This window comes from Phlebotomus papatasi, chromosome 2 (genome assembly GCF_024763615.1).
Source record: "Phlebotomus papatasi isolate M1 chromosome 2, Ppap_2.1, whole genome shotgun sequence".
Classification (NCBI taxonomy): Eukaryota; Metazoa; Arthropoda; class Insecta; order Diptera; family Psychodidae; genus Phlebotomus; species Phlebotomus papatasi.
The window spans coordinates 78,025,824-78,039,626 of record NC_077223.1 but is presented as its reverse complement, the minus strand read 5'-3'; the positions used below and the strand labels follow the sequence as shown (position 1 = coordinate 78,039,626).

Here is a 13,803-nt window from a genome sequence, read left to right as displayed (position 1 = left end):
AGAAATTCGAAGCTCCCTGTTAGCTTAAAGTGCTCGAAGTCAATTCCATCTCTTTTCACAGTAGACTCGCTAATTCGGCTCCTCTAAAATCGGGCTACTTTTCAATTCGGGCAGCAGTTATATTGGAAAAAGTTTGTTGTCATTTTTCGAGTTTGATAATGATTATCAAATTAATCAAATATGTATGCTCAAATTTGGCATAGTTTGTCTTAGTTTGGATATGATTTTGCATTATTAAGAGATTTTCATGCAATTTACGATATAATGAGTGTGTAAACTCAATATGTATGCAGATGAATAAAAAATCGTTGCATTTCGAAAATCTTGTCGCCCGAATTTCTCACTAATTCGGGTGACATTTCGGTCCCAAATGCCCGGATTTGAGAGAGTCTACTGTAGTAGCAATGACTCATGGTCACAGCTATTGTATTATGGCGGTCCAGTTTAACATCTTCAATCGGTCTCAATCTCAGATTCACATAGCTCATAAGATGTAGAGGAACCTAGGGGCCTCAGTCTGACGCACTACCAACCAGAGGCCCAATTTTTAAAACACCCACTCGCACCCGCGAGCTCTTTAGTGGCCGAGAGAAACCAACTCATCCCACACGCCGCAGATTCAAATCCTTCTGTAACCTAACGACTCCTTTATAATATAAAGTACAGTAGACTCTTCGATATCCAGCACTTCGATATCCGGGTGACAGCTGCCAAACACTGGCGGTTGATATATTCAAAATTATTTTCACTAAACATGAAGTTTGTCCAGAGTGAATTAAAGTATTATTAACATTGTATCGAAGTTTTTAATACATAATTGTGATAAAAAATGAAACATAAGCACACCATGAAGAAAATTCTCTTTTTCTTTGTCAGACAGAAAATAAATTCACACAGCACAAAATAGAAAAAACCGTTGATCATTCAAAAAACCTAAATGTCATTTTGTCCCCCAGTCAGCCGGATATCGAAGAGTCTACTGTACTCGTTGCGCGAATTTAGGAAACCGCGAAGTGTTCGAGTCAATTTCTCTCGGATACTAAAGATCTCGCGGGTGCGAGTGAGAGTTTCAAAAATTGGCCCTCAGAGGTAGTTTCAAACAATGCGATATTTACTAGGTCTTCTATTTACTAAGCTTTTAGCCTTAGCCTTTTATGATCAATTAAACACGAAAAATTCCAAGTGAAATACAAAACCTAGTCGGGGCCAGGTCTGGAGAATACAGCGGGGGCAGATTTTTAAATTTTCAGCCTTCGGTTAACTGAAGCGGCACTTATTTCCGTTTATTGCCTCGAATGTTAATTTAATCATCTTCATCCGGTAAGACCGTCTTCAGACTAGAGGTTTAGGCTAGTTTCCGAAAGTCTCAAAATCCGAAATAGCAATCAGTTTAATTTGTTCTTCTAATTCAAATAGATTAATTCCCTTTAATAGTCCATTTATAAGTCAAAATTTCCCAAAAATTTTCGACTGATAATAATCTAGAAAAGTTAAGCCTTATGGCTAAGACTTAGGTCTGAAGCCCGTATTCAGTTTGGCGCCATCAATTTTTTTTTAGTCTTTTTGCCCTTTGCATCGAAATCGCCATATCTGAAGCATTGAAATCAAGTTTCACAGTCGGTTCTTGATGGTGCCTTATTCGACTTTTTTCTCAAATTAAAGTAGTAAAGTACTACCCTCCGCAAATGCTGTTTTTTTACATGAAACTCAACTTTCTATGTTAGAAAATATTTCTTGATTTACGATATCTGTTGGAATTGTGATTGAATATTGTTAAGACATGAATAACCTCTAAAATAAATGCAACTTAGTGGAGGACCTGGGAATACGATATTAGACTTCAGACGACGTGATTTATGTTAATTTGTAGATAGTCAAAGCGTAGGAATGCTTACCTACCGAAAAAATGATTAACAAAATAACGAAAATAAATAAATAATCAAAATAACGAAATAAGATTACAAAAAAGATATTTTTTGTAATATTGTTGATTTTTATTATATTAATCATTTATATTATACCTGGATAATAAGAATAAAAGAATAACATTTCGTGTACGAGCCTAGGCAGTTGTAGATTTTTCAGCTACTGTATCAGAATTAGCACAATGAATCGAAAGTGAAGCCAATACACATTCACTGCAACTGATTCATTCGTGGCTGGTCTTGATATAGAAACTAGAAACGGCACTGTGTATGTAATGTATCCTACAGAAGTTGAGATAAAAGTCGTAGGACCGCCTTGGGAGTTTAGGGGTTGATAAAGTAAAGGAAAGGGAAGTGAATCATGGCCCCAAATAGCCGGCCAGTAAGTTATTGATTTTAATAGATATAGAGGATTTCTAACTGCATCAGTAATTTAAATGTTTTGACATCACAAAACAGTAGGAAAAATCGGGCAAAAATTAAATTTAAATAATTGCTTTTAGGGACATTTTCTACTAAAAATTTTGCTCAAACAAAAAGTCAGTGAAATGGAGAACACTGGCATAGGCACGCCAGCAAAAACTCTTTTTGATCTACCTGTGGAGGATATAATGGTGACCCACGTTGCCAAATATCTCGACATTGGAGATTTATTTGCCTTGCGGATGTGCTCGGAATACTGTAAAGTTTTGGCTGTTGTGGTTTTTGAGGATCACTGGGGTAAAATCACTCAAAGGAAACAAAGGAAACACTCAAGTAGAGTAAACTTCAATATATTTAACAAAAAGAAAGTCTTTTACAGGAACACTTGGTATTTCATCATCCAAAACGTTTGATGGCACTCACTCAACTACACTCTGACTAACTAACATGATAGTAGCATGTCAAATTTGCTCGTCCTTAATTCAAGACTACACACTGCTAATGTAAATTATCACAACACTTTCCCTTAGTCTTAAATTAACTCTACGACAAATTCAAAAAAAGAAAAACTGGACTTTGGGAAAGTTATCTTCATCAGAGCAAATAAAAACTAATCCCTATTCTATCTGTCTCATTCCAATCCTCTGAATGAATGAATTCAACTTGACTCTCTCTAACGGTTTAGTCAACAAATCCGCAAGTTGGTCCTCAGTGGGGATTTGCTTGATCTCGAGAGTTTCATCACTGATCTTCTCTCTGATGAAGAAATGCCGGATCCCAATGTGTTTGGTCCTCTTGTGATATTCTGGATTCTTTGCAATTCGTATTGCTGCTGTATTGTCGACAAACACGATGGGAACTGACTTCACAGGTGCTATCTCTTCAAATAGCTTTCGCATCCAAGTGATTTCTTTGGCACCTTCACTAGCTGCCACTAGCTCTGCCTCTGTTGTAGACGTCGACACAGATGCTTGCCTTTGACTGCACCATGAGATGGCACCTTCAGCATAGGTAACCAAAACACCTGTGGTTGAGCGGCCTGTCTGAGCACAACCACCATAATCTGCATCGGTAAAGCAACGCAAGACTCCAGATTTCTTGCCTCGAACATAGCTTATACTCAAGGAGCTCGTACCTGCGATGTATCGAAACACCCGTTTCAGCTGAAGAATATTTTCTTGTGTTGGTTTCTCCAGGCTTCGTGACAAAACACCAACACTGTAGGCTAGATCAGGTCGAGTACCCAGCATGAGATACATAAGCGCACCAACTGCTTGACGATAAGGGTAATTGTGGCTGCCCTCATCTTCTTTTGACGTCTCTGATTGCGCTTTTATCATTGGTGTAGCAACGTGCTTACACTCCGTAAAATTGAACTTCTGGAGAATTCTCTTTGCGTGTCCAGCTTGGCTAATGCTGATCCCCTTCTCAGTCTTGTGTATTTCCATACCCAAGAAATACTCAGCCTCCTTCGTTGTAATCTTAAACTCAGCCTTCAACTCGTTCAGGAAAGTTACCAATTCTCCCTGATCTTTCGCAGCAATTAATCCGTCATCCACATACAGAACTAGGATTAATTTCTGGCCATTCTTCGTGCGAAAGAACATGCAGGGATCTGCTGTACTTGCTGTAAATCCCCGTTCTCGTAGAAACTTTCCGAACCTCTTATTCCAACATCTTGGAGCTTGCTTAAGACCATAGAGACTTTTCTGCAACTTGCAGACTTTGCTGGATCCATCATCATAGCCCTCTGGCTGCTTCATATAGATCTCCTCTTCAAGATCTCCATAGAGAAAAGCTGTAGACACATCGAATTGTCTCAAATGCAAATCTTCACTGGCTGCAACGCTCAATAAAGCACGAATTGTCCCCAACTTTGCAACAGGACTGAATGTGTCGTTATAATCTACACCCTTTTTCTGGTTAAATCCCTTAACAACAAGACGAGCCTTGTATCTTTCGATACTTCCATCCGGATTTGTCTTTACCTTGTAGACCCATTTGGAAGACAAAGCTTTCTTCCCTTCAGGCAAAGACACCAGCTTCCACGTCTCATTCTTTTTCAACGACTCTATTTCAGCGTTCATAGCCTTTTTCCAGTTTGCACTTTCTCGACTGGTGACTGCTTCTTCATACGTGACTGGACTCTCGTGGGTGTCAATGCTGCTATCCATTGACATCACATAATCATCCAAGTAACGAGGCATTCGCAACTCGCTTCGATCTCTGAGACGTCGTGGGGTTGATTCACCTTCATTTTCAGACACTGCACTTTCATAATCAACTAGAGTGTCATCACTCTCTGCATCTTCGTCATCTGAAAACTTTTCTACTACTGAATCATTGTCATTTAGAACTTCATCACTTTCACCACTATCATCGAATCGAGGAAGAATCAGTTTCTTGGATTGACATTCACTGAGTTTTTCACAAAACTTTACATCACGAGACACAATCACTTCACTTTTCTCCTGAATGTAGATACGGTACCTCTCATCACCGTCGTATCCCAGAAGAAAACCTTTTTCAGCTTTCTTGTCCATCTTCTTCCGTCTTTGAGTGGGAATCCATACATAACTCTCACTGCCGATGATTCGCATGTGCTTTATTCTCGGCTTCTTTCCAAACCACACCTCGTATGGACTCTTTCCGGGCACAGAAGACTTTCCCGTTCTGTTCAAAACGTAAATTGCTGTAGTCACAAGTTCAGCCCAAATTGCTTGTGGAAACTCAGCATTCTCATTGGCATACTTAAACGTTCTTGCCATTTCAACGATTGTTCTGTTGTCTCTCTCAACTTCACCGTTCTGTTGTGGTGTGTACGGTGCTGTCAATCGTTGATTAATACCATTCTTCTGAAGAAGTTCTTTCACATCTTTGTTGTCAAACTCTCCACCGTTATCGCTCAGAAGCTCCCTTATCTCGTGACCATTCTGTTTCGCACTGGCAATCACTTCACTCAGAACTTTCTTGACTTCTGATTTTTCTTTTATCACATACCCATAGCGAAACTTCGTGAAACTATCTTTAAATGTCACAAGATAGCGCTTTCCCTGGAACGATGGATTGAATGGGCCACAAACATCTGCTGAGAAGAGCTCACCTGGCTCTGTCGCCTTCTTTCTGTCACCAAATGGCTGACGATGCATCTTCCCATAAATGCAGGGTTCACATACAAGATTGTCACTCTTGGTTTTGATACCCATCTCATTCTGCAACAATTCTCTGATGTGATTCTTATTTTGATGCCCCCACCTCTCATGGTATAATTGAACGAGGCCTTCTTCAGTCTCAACACTGTTAGCTTCAGCATTGTTCTCTGGCATCACGGGCTTGAATGTAGCTTTGAACAAGCCCCCTTGTTTTTCCCTGATTCCACAGACTAGGACTTTTCCATCCACTTTCAATGTGCACTTCGTAGCAGTCGAATTAAATTCACTGCTTGGATTCTTGTCTTGGGCTGACAGCACAGAGAATAAATTTCTTGGAATTCCAGGAACGTACCAGACATCACTCATCTGGCTCTTATATTTTATTCCATCAACTTCTGTAATGATCTGAATCGTACCTGTGCCAATTGCCCTCAATTTCTCATTTCCTGCGGTCAACATGAATTGTGGGGTTCGCAGTTCTTGAAATTCACTGAAGAAAACTGGTGAATTCGTCACATGCTTTGTGGCTGCATTATCTATCCACCAGTCCTGAGAATCCACTGCCGAACAAACTTCACCACTAACTACTGTCATCAACATCAAGTTGGCTTCGACCGCATTGTCTTTAGCTGATTTTTCCTTCTTATCCTTAGCACTGTCTTTGCTAGGACGCCCATCAGCTATCCACTTTCGACATTTCCTGACAAAATGTCCTTTTTTATTGCAATAATGGCAGGTATCAGACTTTTTGGATGGATTACCCTCTTTCTTTTTGCTCAAAACAAACGCCTCTTGCGTTGTTTGCTTCTCTGTCATGTCAGTTTTCTTGAGGCTGCGCTCGAACATGCAGAGTTGGTTTGAAAACTCTTTAAAATCTCTGTCCTCATATTTGGTTAGCATCATCCAGCTTGATTTGAACGTGTCAAACTCGCTGGGCAAAATATTCAGCACTTTGCCAACCAAAAACAGCTCAGATAGAGGATTTTCTCCTTTATTTTTCAAACCAACATTGAGCTCATCCCAGAGATTCTTCACCTTGGCAATATGGAATGCAACATCGTTTCCCGATGTCCACTTGAGTGCGAAAAAATCGTCACAAACATGAAATAGCTGGTCCTTAGAGGTTGCTTCAAACAGCTGTTTCAAGGCATTCCATTCCTCTTGAGCCGAATTTCTGTCTAGAATCTTCTGGTAGATCTCATCAGTCACTGAATTTGATATGAGAGATCTTGCATAGCTCTCTGCTTTCCTGATAAAATCGAGCTTCTTTCTGTGGTCATCAATTTGCTGCTGAGTTGCCCCTTCTGCCAGTGGTTCTGGCTTAACCAATTTCCCCTCAATTGCATCCATGGCGCCCGCCTGAAAATCGAGCATAATCAAAAAACGACGCTTCCACAAGGGCCAATCTGCAACTCCTGTGAGCGGTTTCACTTGCACTTTAACACTTTCCATTGTTTTCTAGAACACTAAAAACTTCTTTGGAATAATGTTTTTTCCTCGGAACACCGCACAAACTCTGTTTTTCAGCACTGAAAAAATGTCCACCACTACACTCGGAAAACTGACGCGCACACTTTTTACTTTATTCTTGAGCCTGGGCCCATAACCTGTTGTGGTTTTTGAGGATCACTGGGGTAAAATCACTCAAAGGAAACAAAGGAAACACTCAAGTAGAGTAAACTTCAATATATTTAACAAAAAGAAAGTCTTTTACAGGAACACTTGGTATTTCATCATCCAAAACGTTTGATGGCACTCACTCAACTACACTCTGACTAACTAACATGATAGTAGCATGTCAAATTTGCTCGTCCTTAATTCAAGACTACACACTGCTAATGTAAATTATCACAACATTGGCTGACCAGATGCTTGGAGGAATCGAATTCGCTAATTTGGACTTTAGTAGATGGAAGCGATTGAAGCCAGATGCATCTGTACAGAATATGCTCAGTCTGATCAGCACTAATTCTCGTTGCCTCAGAAAATTGATTATCTGTCGCATTGAAGGGCTAGCAGAAGATGTGTTTTTTAACTTTTTGGATAACAATGCTAATCTCAGAGAGATTGAAATTTCTTACTGCACTATTGAGCCGATCACGCCCATTGCAAAACTTCCGACCTTTGTGAATTGCAAAAACATCATAAAATTGACAATTAATAGATCAAAAGGATTTGTTAATTTTTTGGATATACTCTGTAAGCACAACAATCATCTCTTGGAAATTGATTTTGAATCCATGAATCATACAGATGACAAAATATTGAAGACTTTTCTTGAAAAACAACCTCATATGGAAAATATAACATTCGCCGTATGTAGCATGACTTATGCCAGGGAAATACTTCAAACAATCGCAGAAACGTGTCAGGATTTGAAATATCTAATCTTCGAAAACGATTGGGATGTAGGTGATGATATCATCAAGTAAGTCTGAAATCAAATAATTGTTCCAATTGTCTGCAGATTCTTTTTTTTATTATAGGACTATTGTGAAGAATTGTCCCAAACTTATAAAATGTAATTTAGATCAGTGCCAGAGGGCAGCGTACTACGACGAGTACGACGAGTACCATTATGAGGGCAGCTATTATGACTCCGACGATCTAGATCCCTGCTACGAAGTAAAGTAGACTTTAGCTTATCCGTGGATCCTTAAACCGGTGGGTGACATAAGTGTGTGAGAAAAAGATGATTATAGTGAACATTGAAAAATATTGAAGTCCAATGATCACTATTATGAATTTAAATAAATCGTTGAAGAATTTAAAACGTTCAAATGCAATAATCAGTCATAGAAAAGCTAATTGGATGCGTTTATATTTTTTTTACATTTATAAAAAAAGCTCATCTAAGCTTTATGCTGAAACTTGCTTATAGGGTAAATTAATCTAATTCAAAACCTGATCCAAATGGAAATTTTTCACTATTCCAAATGGAGACGTCATTGTTTTCATGATAAATACACTACTAAATGATTATATTTACATATTTTCTATTCCACAGTTTCATTATTTAGTTAATTTTGCTCCAAATGAAGCAAAAATCCATTCATATTCACAAATTTTAATTTGTTAATTTCTCAGAAAAATCAAAAGTATACCTTTTTACCATCGAATTTTTCATCGATCGACCACGTTTTCCAATGAAAAACACAATTAGGTGATTGTTGTTTACTCGTTTTGTTTAACATTTATGTCGTATTTCTGGCTAATTTTAGTCAAATTAAGTGCTAATCTTTATTGTTAACGGTACGTGAAGTTTTCAAATGAAATAATTACCTATTTCGTGAACAAAAAGGGTTTTCTGAAGTGTCTGCAAATGCTTCAATTGAAAACACCGGAAATATGATTTTTTTGGAGAGATTTTCTTATTGTTTTAGATGGGAAAGGAGAAAAGACCAGGAATAAGTACAAATCCTGCACTCAGGAGCAACTCAACAAGGTTTTGGAAGCCTTTCACTTACACTGTTTGTCTCCAATTAGAAACATTCGCTTGTCTCCATTTGGATTAATATGTTTCCAATAGAAGCATTTTACGCTCGCGTAGTTTTCTTGTATTTAATAAGTTTTCAAATTATATCTAAAAAATTTTCACTAAACAATAACATTCTAGAGGAGTCAAGGAGCAAATTTATGTAAATCTCTTCAGAAAAAATATGAACTTAATGTGTTGAATCTTCTGTCGAAGTTAAAGCGTCTGGAAATAGTTTTGAATTAGGACATTTACCCTAATGTGGAAATTAATACTTTCCTCACATAAATACACTGTATATACTCAGTACGATCTGTGAAGTCAGTACGAATAGCCGGCCGGGTTATGCATGTCTTTTGGATGTGATACGAGTAGGTAAAATTCTAAATAAGTTGCGTGGTCAGCTGGGTTCATTTGACAGCAAGTTGTTTATTGTGGGTTCGCTGTGAATTTGTGTCCAATCCAGGAATAATGCTAAAACCCAAGCTGCTCACTCAAGTCCTGGGACAAGCTAACACAGGAGGGGTCGAGAACACACTGTGAGTATTTTTTTAGGGAAATTCCTAGAGGAATTTCAATAATTTTCGAATGTTTCTCCGAAAGCCTCCTTAATCAAGAAGGAAGTCTCCTGGCTTATTCTGGCTACGGTGACAAGGATGCCCGGGTAACTGCTGCTATTGCCAGTAATGTGTGGACTGCTTATGAAAAACATGGACGGAATACATTTAGAAGGAGTGAAGATCACCTCCAAGTGGTTCTGTTGCAGTGCGAAAATGGCAATGTTGCAATTACTCAGGTGGGCAGGAGAATCAGCTGATTTGGTATGATTTTCCAGGTGACTTCTTAAACTCTTAATTGCAGGTGGCAAACTTGCTGCTGTGCCTCTATGCCAAAGAGAATGTGGGCTTGGGCATGCTGAGTCAAAAAGCAAAGGCATTGGTGACGTATCTGGAGGGACCACTAAAGGAAATTGCAACTTCTTAATCCTTTTATTATAATTCTTGCTTATTCTTTTTTATAAAATAATATAGAATATTGTTGATTGATTGATGAAGAACTTAGTGATTTGAGGGAGGCTTTGTTGGAAAAATCTTTGATTTGTCCAGTGTATTCGATTACTTTGTCTTTCCGGAAGGTTGTATATCGTCTCGTTTCAAAACCAATTATTCCATTTGGGGTGAGGGTTTGCAAGAATCTTTCAGAGAAGACTGAGAAGAAATTGTTTCCAATGAAAATTACTGAGAAAATCTCATGGAATTCATTTTGCTCCAAGGTTCTTGCTATATCTTCCGGAGAGAGAAATGTCAGGGAGATATTTTTGAAATTCAGCAGAGTTTCTGAGTTGTCTCGAATGCTTAAAGATCCATCTGCTCCAGACAGTGGTAGAATGTCTCGAGTTTCAAATGTAGCTGCTCCGAATCGATGACAATCTCCAGGAGACTGAATATACCTCTCCTTCTTCTGCATCTCAAAGAAAATCTCCCTCAGATTCCTTTCAGTAACATCAGTAGCTCGATAGTCATTTACTCCATGCTGGGACTTTAGTATCTTTTCATCTGCACAAGCGATTCCGAATGACACGAATGGACCAACAGACATGTCCCCAAGGTAAGCCCAGGTATTCCTGGGATTGACCTTTACAGCAAGAGTTTTATTAGGAACTGATTGTTCAAATTCGGGAAAGACAAATCCTATTCCAGTCTCTCGAAATTGATTGTATTCCTGTGGACAGATTTGGCCAGCTCCTCGATCCCTCAGCTGCATCTGCAGATCCCAGTCAAAAGCTCCCTTCCGGTAATCATACCTGAATTTTTCTTACTCTGTAAGTAATTCCTTTGAAAAATCTCAAATATTCCAAGCTCTTACCTCACTCCTAATTGTCCCCTCAAACGCCGATCCCATTGCTTTTTAATTTCAAAAGGAATTCCATTGTTTACCCAGAAACTAAAAGTCGCTTCCAATTCATCCCTTTCTCTATACTTAAGTCTTCCCAGATCCACCATAGGTAAGTTTTCCTTCGCAAACTCACAATCCGTGACGATTTTGATAAGAAATTTAGAACGACCACGAATGTAATTCACAGAGGAAGGTCTCAAGTGGCTATTCCCAAAGATGTCCATAAACAGATGGGTTTTCCCTCGCAGAGAAAGCACTTTCTCACTCTCCAGGGCCACGGTCAAGAGTTGCAAAGTCCTTGCAACATGCTCCATACAGCTGTCCAAGAGATATATTTGGATTTTAACATCCTCAGGGAAGGTGCAACACTTGGCCAGAATCGTCAGAATATGTCGAAGATCTCCTGGTCCAAATAGGAGGATGTTGAAATTTTTGGGAAGAGGCTCATCCTTATTGTATTGTTGCCATTTTTCGATGAGATTTACTACTTCGCTCCAGCCCCAGAACATCCCTATCCTCGATTTTCGTATTTCACTTTTCAACTTTGGAGTAAGGATTTTTGAGAATTTAACTTCGTATGATAGGCAGGATTATATTGATCAAACAAACTCACAAAGCAAAGAACTCTTGATTTCAAAATGTTATTTAAAAATATTAAATGATTGGTTCAGAAAAATACTTTTAAAATCAAAGGATAAATTTCATTTCAAAAAGTTTATGTTTATGTGTATTATAACTCAAAAAAGATTTCCTTGGTCAGACCATTGCTCTATATTTCTCCATTGATTTTCCAAAATTTATTATTTTAAATCTTTGAATATTTTTCAAATCCATCTCAGTCTTACGGAAATGTTTATAATGCCTTCGGCACACCTTTTAGTCCAGGAAAAGTTCATAAAGTCAAAATTCACATCTCTTTCTTTTTTAGAAGTTTTGTATATGTCTATCCTACTCTTTCGCACTCTTCTTCTTCTTTTAAACATCAGACCAAATTTAATTTAGTTCAGTCCAATTTTGAGAGCCAATCCCAAAGAGTGCGATAGACTTAGGCAAATCTTTTGAAATTGAAAGGAACGCGAATTTTGATTTAATGAAATATTCCTGATCTAAAAGGTGTGCTTGGAGGTGATTAAATTTAATTTTCCATTAATTGAATTTAATTTTTTGCTAAACAAATCTAGGGCACAGTAAGCTAATTGTGAACAGAATCTAATCCTGAACTTTGGGATTACCTCACTGTTTCAGGAGGATAGAGAAAAAAAATAAACCACAAATAAGTACAAGTTCTAAACTCTAGTAAAGTACTTCCTCGTTGTCTTTTTGCCCATCTGAAACAATAAGGGAATATCAAAGTTCAGAATTAGGTTCGGTTCACAATTAGCCTATTATCGATTCAGACTTGTTAAATATTTTAAGACTTTTGCGATGTCAAATAATTTAAAAATTTTTCCTTATAAAAAGAAATAAAAGTTTTAATCTGAAAAATAAGTATAGGGGAGACCGGGGTACTTTTAGCCACAAATGAGGCTTTTTTTTGCGCATGATTTGTGAAAATATAAGGTTTGTCTAATATTTTTATGTTTCATAAGTAGCATTAGGATATTGGCTGTATAAAACCGTGTAGTTCAAAGCTCTAAAATCCTTGACTTTTTCTAGAGAGGATAATGAAAAAAGTATATGACACATTGGCTACATGCCCCGGACTGGGTAGAAATAGCCACTTCTGGGGTACTAATTGCCACCAGTTTTCCAGACGAAATTTTAAATTGGAGATACCAAATATGTGCTTCCTCAAGAGAAGACATTCGAAGATAGGTTTCGAAAAGACATTTTTACGTCGCGTTTTGTTCACGTGGTGGTCGAAGTAATTTTCTGTTCGAATTTTCGTAGTAATCAAATTTGAAAATAATGCAACGTGCTTTATAAGCACCTGAACATTTGGAACATTTTCAACAGCAGCTTCTTAAATCGTTGTTTCGTAAACTTTCCCAGTCGTGTTCGAAAATTCGGAATTGAGTTTGGATTTTTCGAACATCAACAACATTTTGTGCAAGATTCTTTCCATAGGGGAGACTGGGGCAAAAAGTAACAAAACGGATATTTTATTTTTTTACAAGCTATATTTCAAAACTAGGGCTAAAAATTTCGATATTTTTTATTTTCTAAATTCCTTGTTCAAATTCTAACAAACTTACGACATTGAAGAAGACCTATGGAGGCTATCTATGGAAAATATTTTAAGGCGCTATCTTATTCATCTTGGAAAATATTGAATTTTAAAATTTTCGATTTGTGACTTTTTACCCCAGTCTCCCCTACATAAGTAGATCTTGAAAAATCCGTTAATCTATTTGAAGATCCAAAAAATAGACTTTCTTACTTAACACTTTCGCAAGGTGGTTGAAGTTACATCCCGATCGAATTTCGAAGTGCTCAAGTGTTAGAATGTGTCTGTCTTCACAGAAACAAAACAACGACGCTTACTGTTTTTGCCCCAGTATTTAATCACTCCATAATCACTGAGTAACTCTTGCCAGCTTTTTAGTGTGATATTTGATAAATTTTCCCCACTTTCTTCGAAAATTTAGTATGAAAAATCGAAATTGAATTTGAATTCTTCGAACTGCAACGACTTTTTGTGCAAATAGAGTTCCATTTTTTCCAAGAAACTATTGGAGAATCAAAATCTACTTCTGTTTGGGCTAATTCCTTTTACATTTTAGCCAAGACACTTTCGGAAAATAATATTTCGGTCACAAGGGCATAGAAATCAACTGAAGGTTTTTTTTATCTTTTTATTGTCAAAATACTAAAATATATAATAAATGTACAATGAAAGAAGAGATAAAACATAAGAAGATATCATAAGTTGAGGATGTAAATTTATCAATTATATTGGACATAGTTTTTTTTTTAGATAATTTTTTGATAC

At 37.6% G+C, this 13,803-nt stretch overlaps 2 protein-coding genes across 2 annotated transcripts; one reads left to right on the top strand and one right to left on the bottom strand.

Annotated features, from left to right (window-relative positions):
• The first annotated feature begins 9,371 nt into the window (after positions 1–9,371).
• LOC129804528 (ragulator complex protein LAMTOR2 homolog) lies at positions 9,372–10,021 on the top strand. Its single transcript, XM_055851886.1, has 3 exons — positions 9,372–9,514; positions 9,579–9,771; positions 9,837–10,021. Exons 1-3 carry the CDS (start codon positions 9,447–9,449, stop codon positions 9,957–9,959), a joined length of 384 nt encoding a protein of 127 aa, XP_055707861.1. The 5' UTR covers positions 9,372–9,446; the 3' UTR covers positions 9,960–10,021.
• Positions 9,950–11,550, bottom strand: LOC129804520 (dynein axonemal assembly factor 3 homolog). The gene is made up of 2 exons (XM_055851874.1): positions 10,842–11,550; positions 9,950–10,779 (listed from the first exon to the last, which is right to left on the bottom strand). Exons 1-2 carry the CDS (start codon positions 11,378–11,380, stop codon positions 9,981–9,983), a joined length of 1,338 nt encoding a protein of 445 aa, XP_055707849.1. The 5' UTR covers positions 11,381–11,550; the 3' UTR covers positions 9,950–9,980.
• Between the last annotated feature and the right edge of the window lie 2,253 nt (positions 11,551–13,803).

Bases quoted from the DNA above. Each gene is read 5' to 3' on its own strand.
- LOC129804528 (XM_055851886.1), top strand. From the start codon at position 9,447: ATGCTAAAACCCAAGCTGCTCACTCAAGTCCTGGGACAAGCTAACACA. The intron at 9,515-9,578 runs GTGAGTATTTTT...TTTCTCCGAAAG, and splicing joins GGAGGGGTCGAGAACACACT to CCTCCTTAATCAAGAAGGAA. The intron at 9,772-9,836 runs GTGGGCAGGAGA...TCTTAATTGCAG, and splicing joins GCAATGTTGCAATTACTCAG to GTGGCAAACTTGCTGCTGTG.
- LOC129804520 (XM_055851874.1), bottom strand. From the start codon at position 11,380: ATGTTCTGGGGCTGGAGCGAAGTAGTAAATCTCATCGAAAAATGGCAA. The intron at 10,780-10,841 runs GTAAGAGCTTGG...AGAAAAATTCAG, and splicing joins AGGGGACAATTAGGAGTGAG to GTATGATTACCGGAAGGGAG.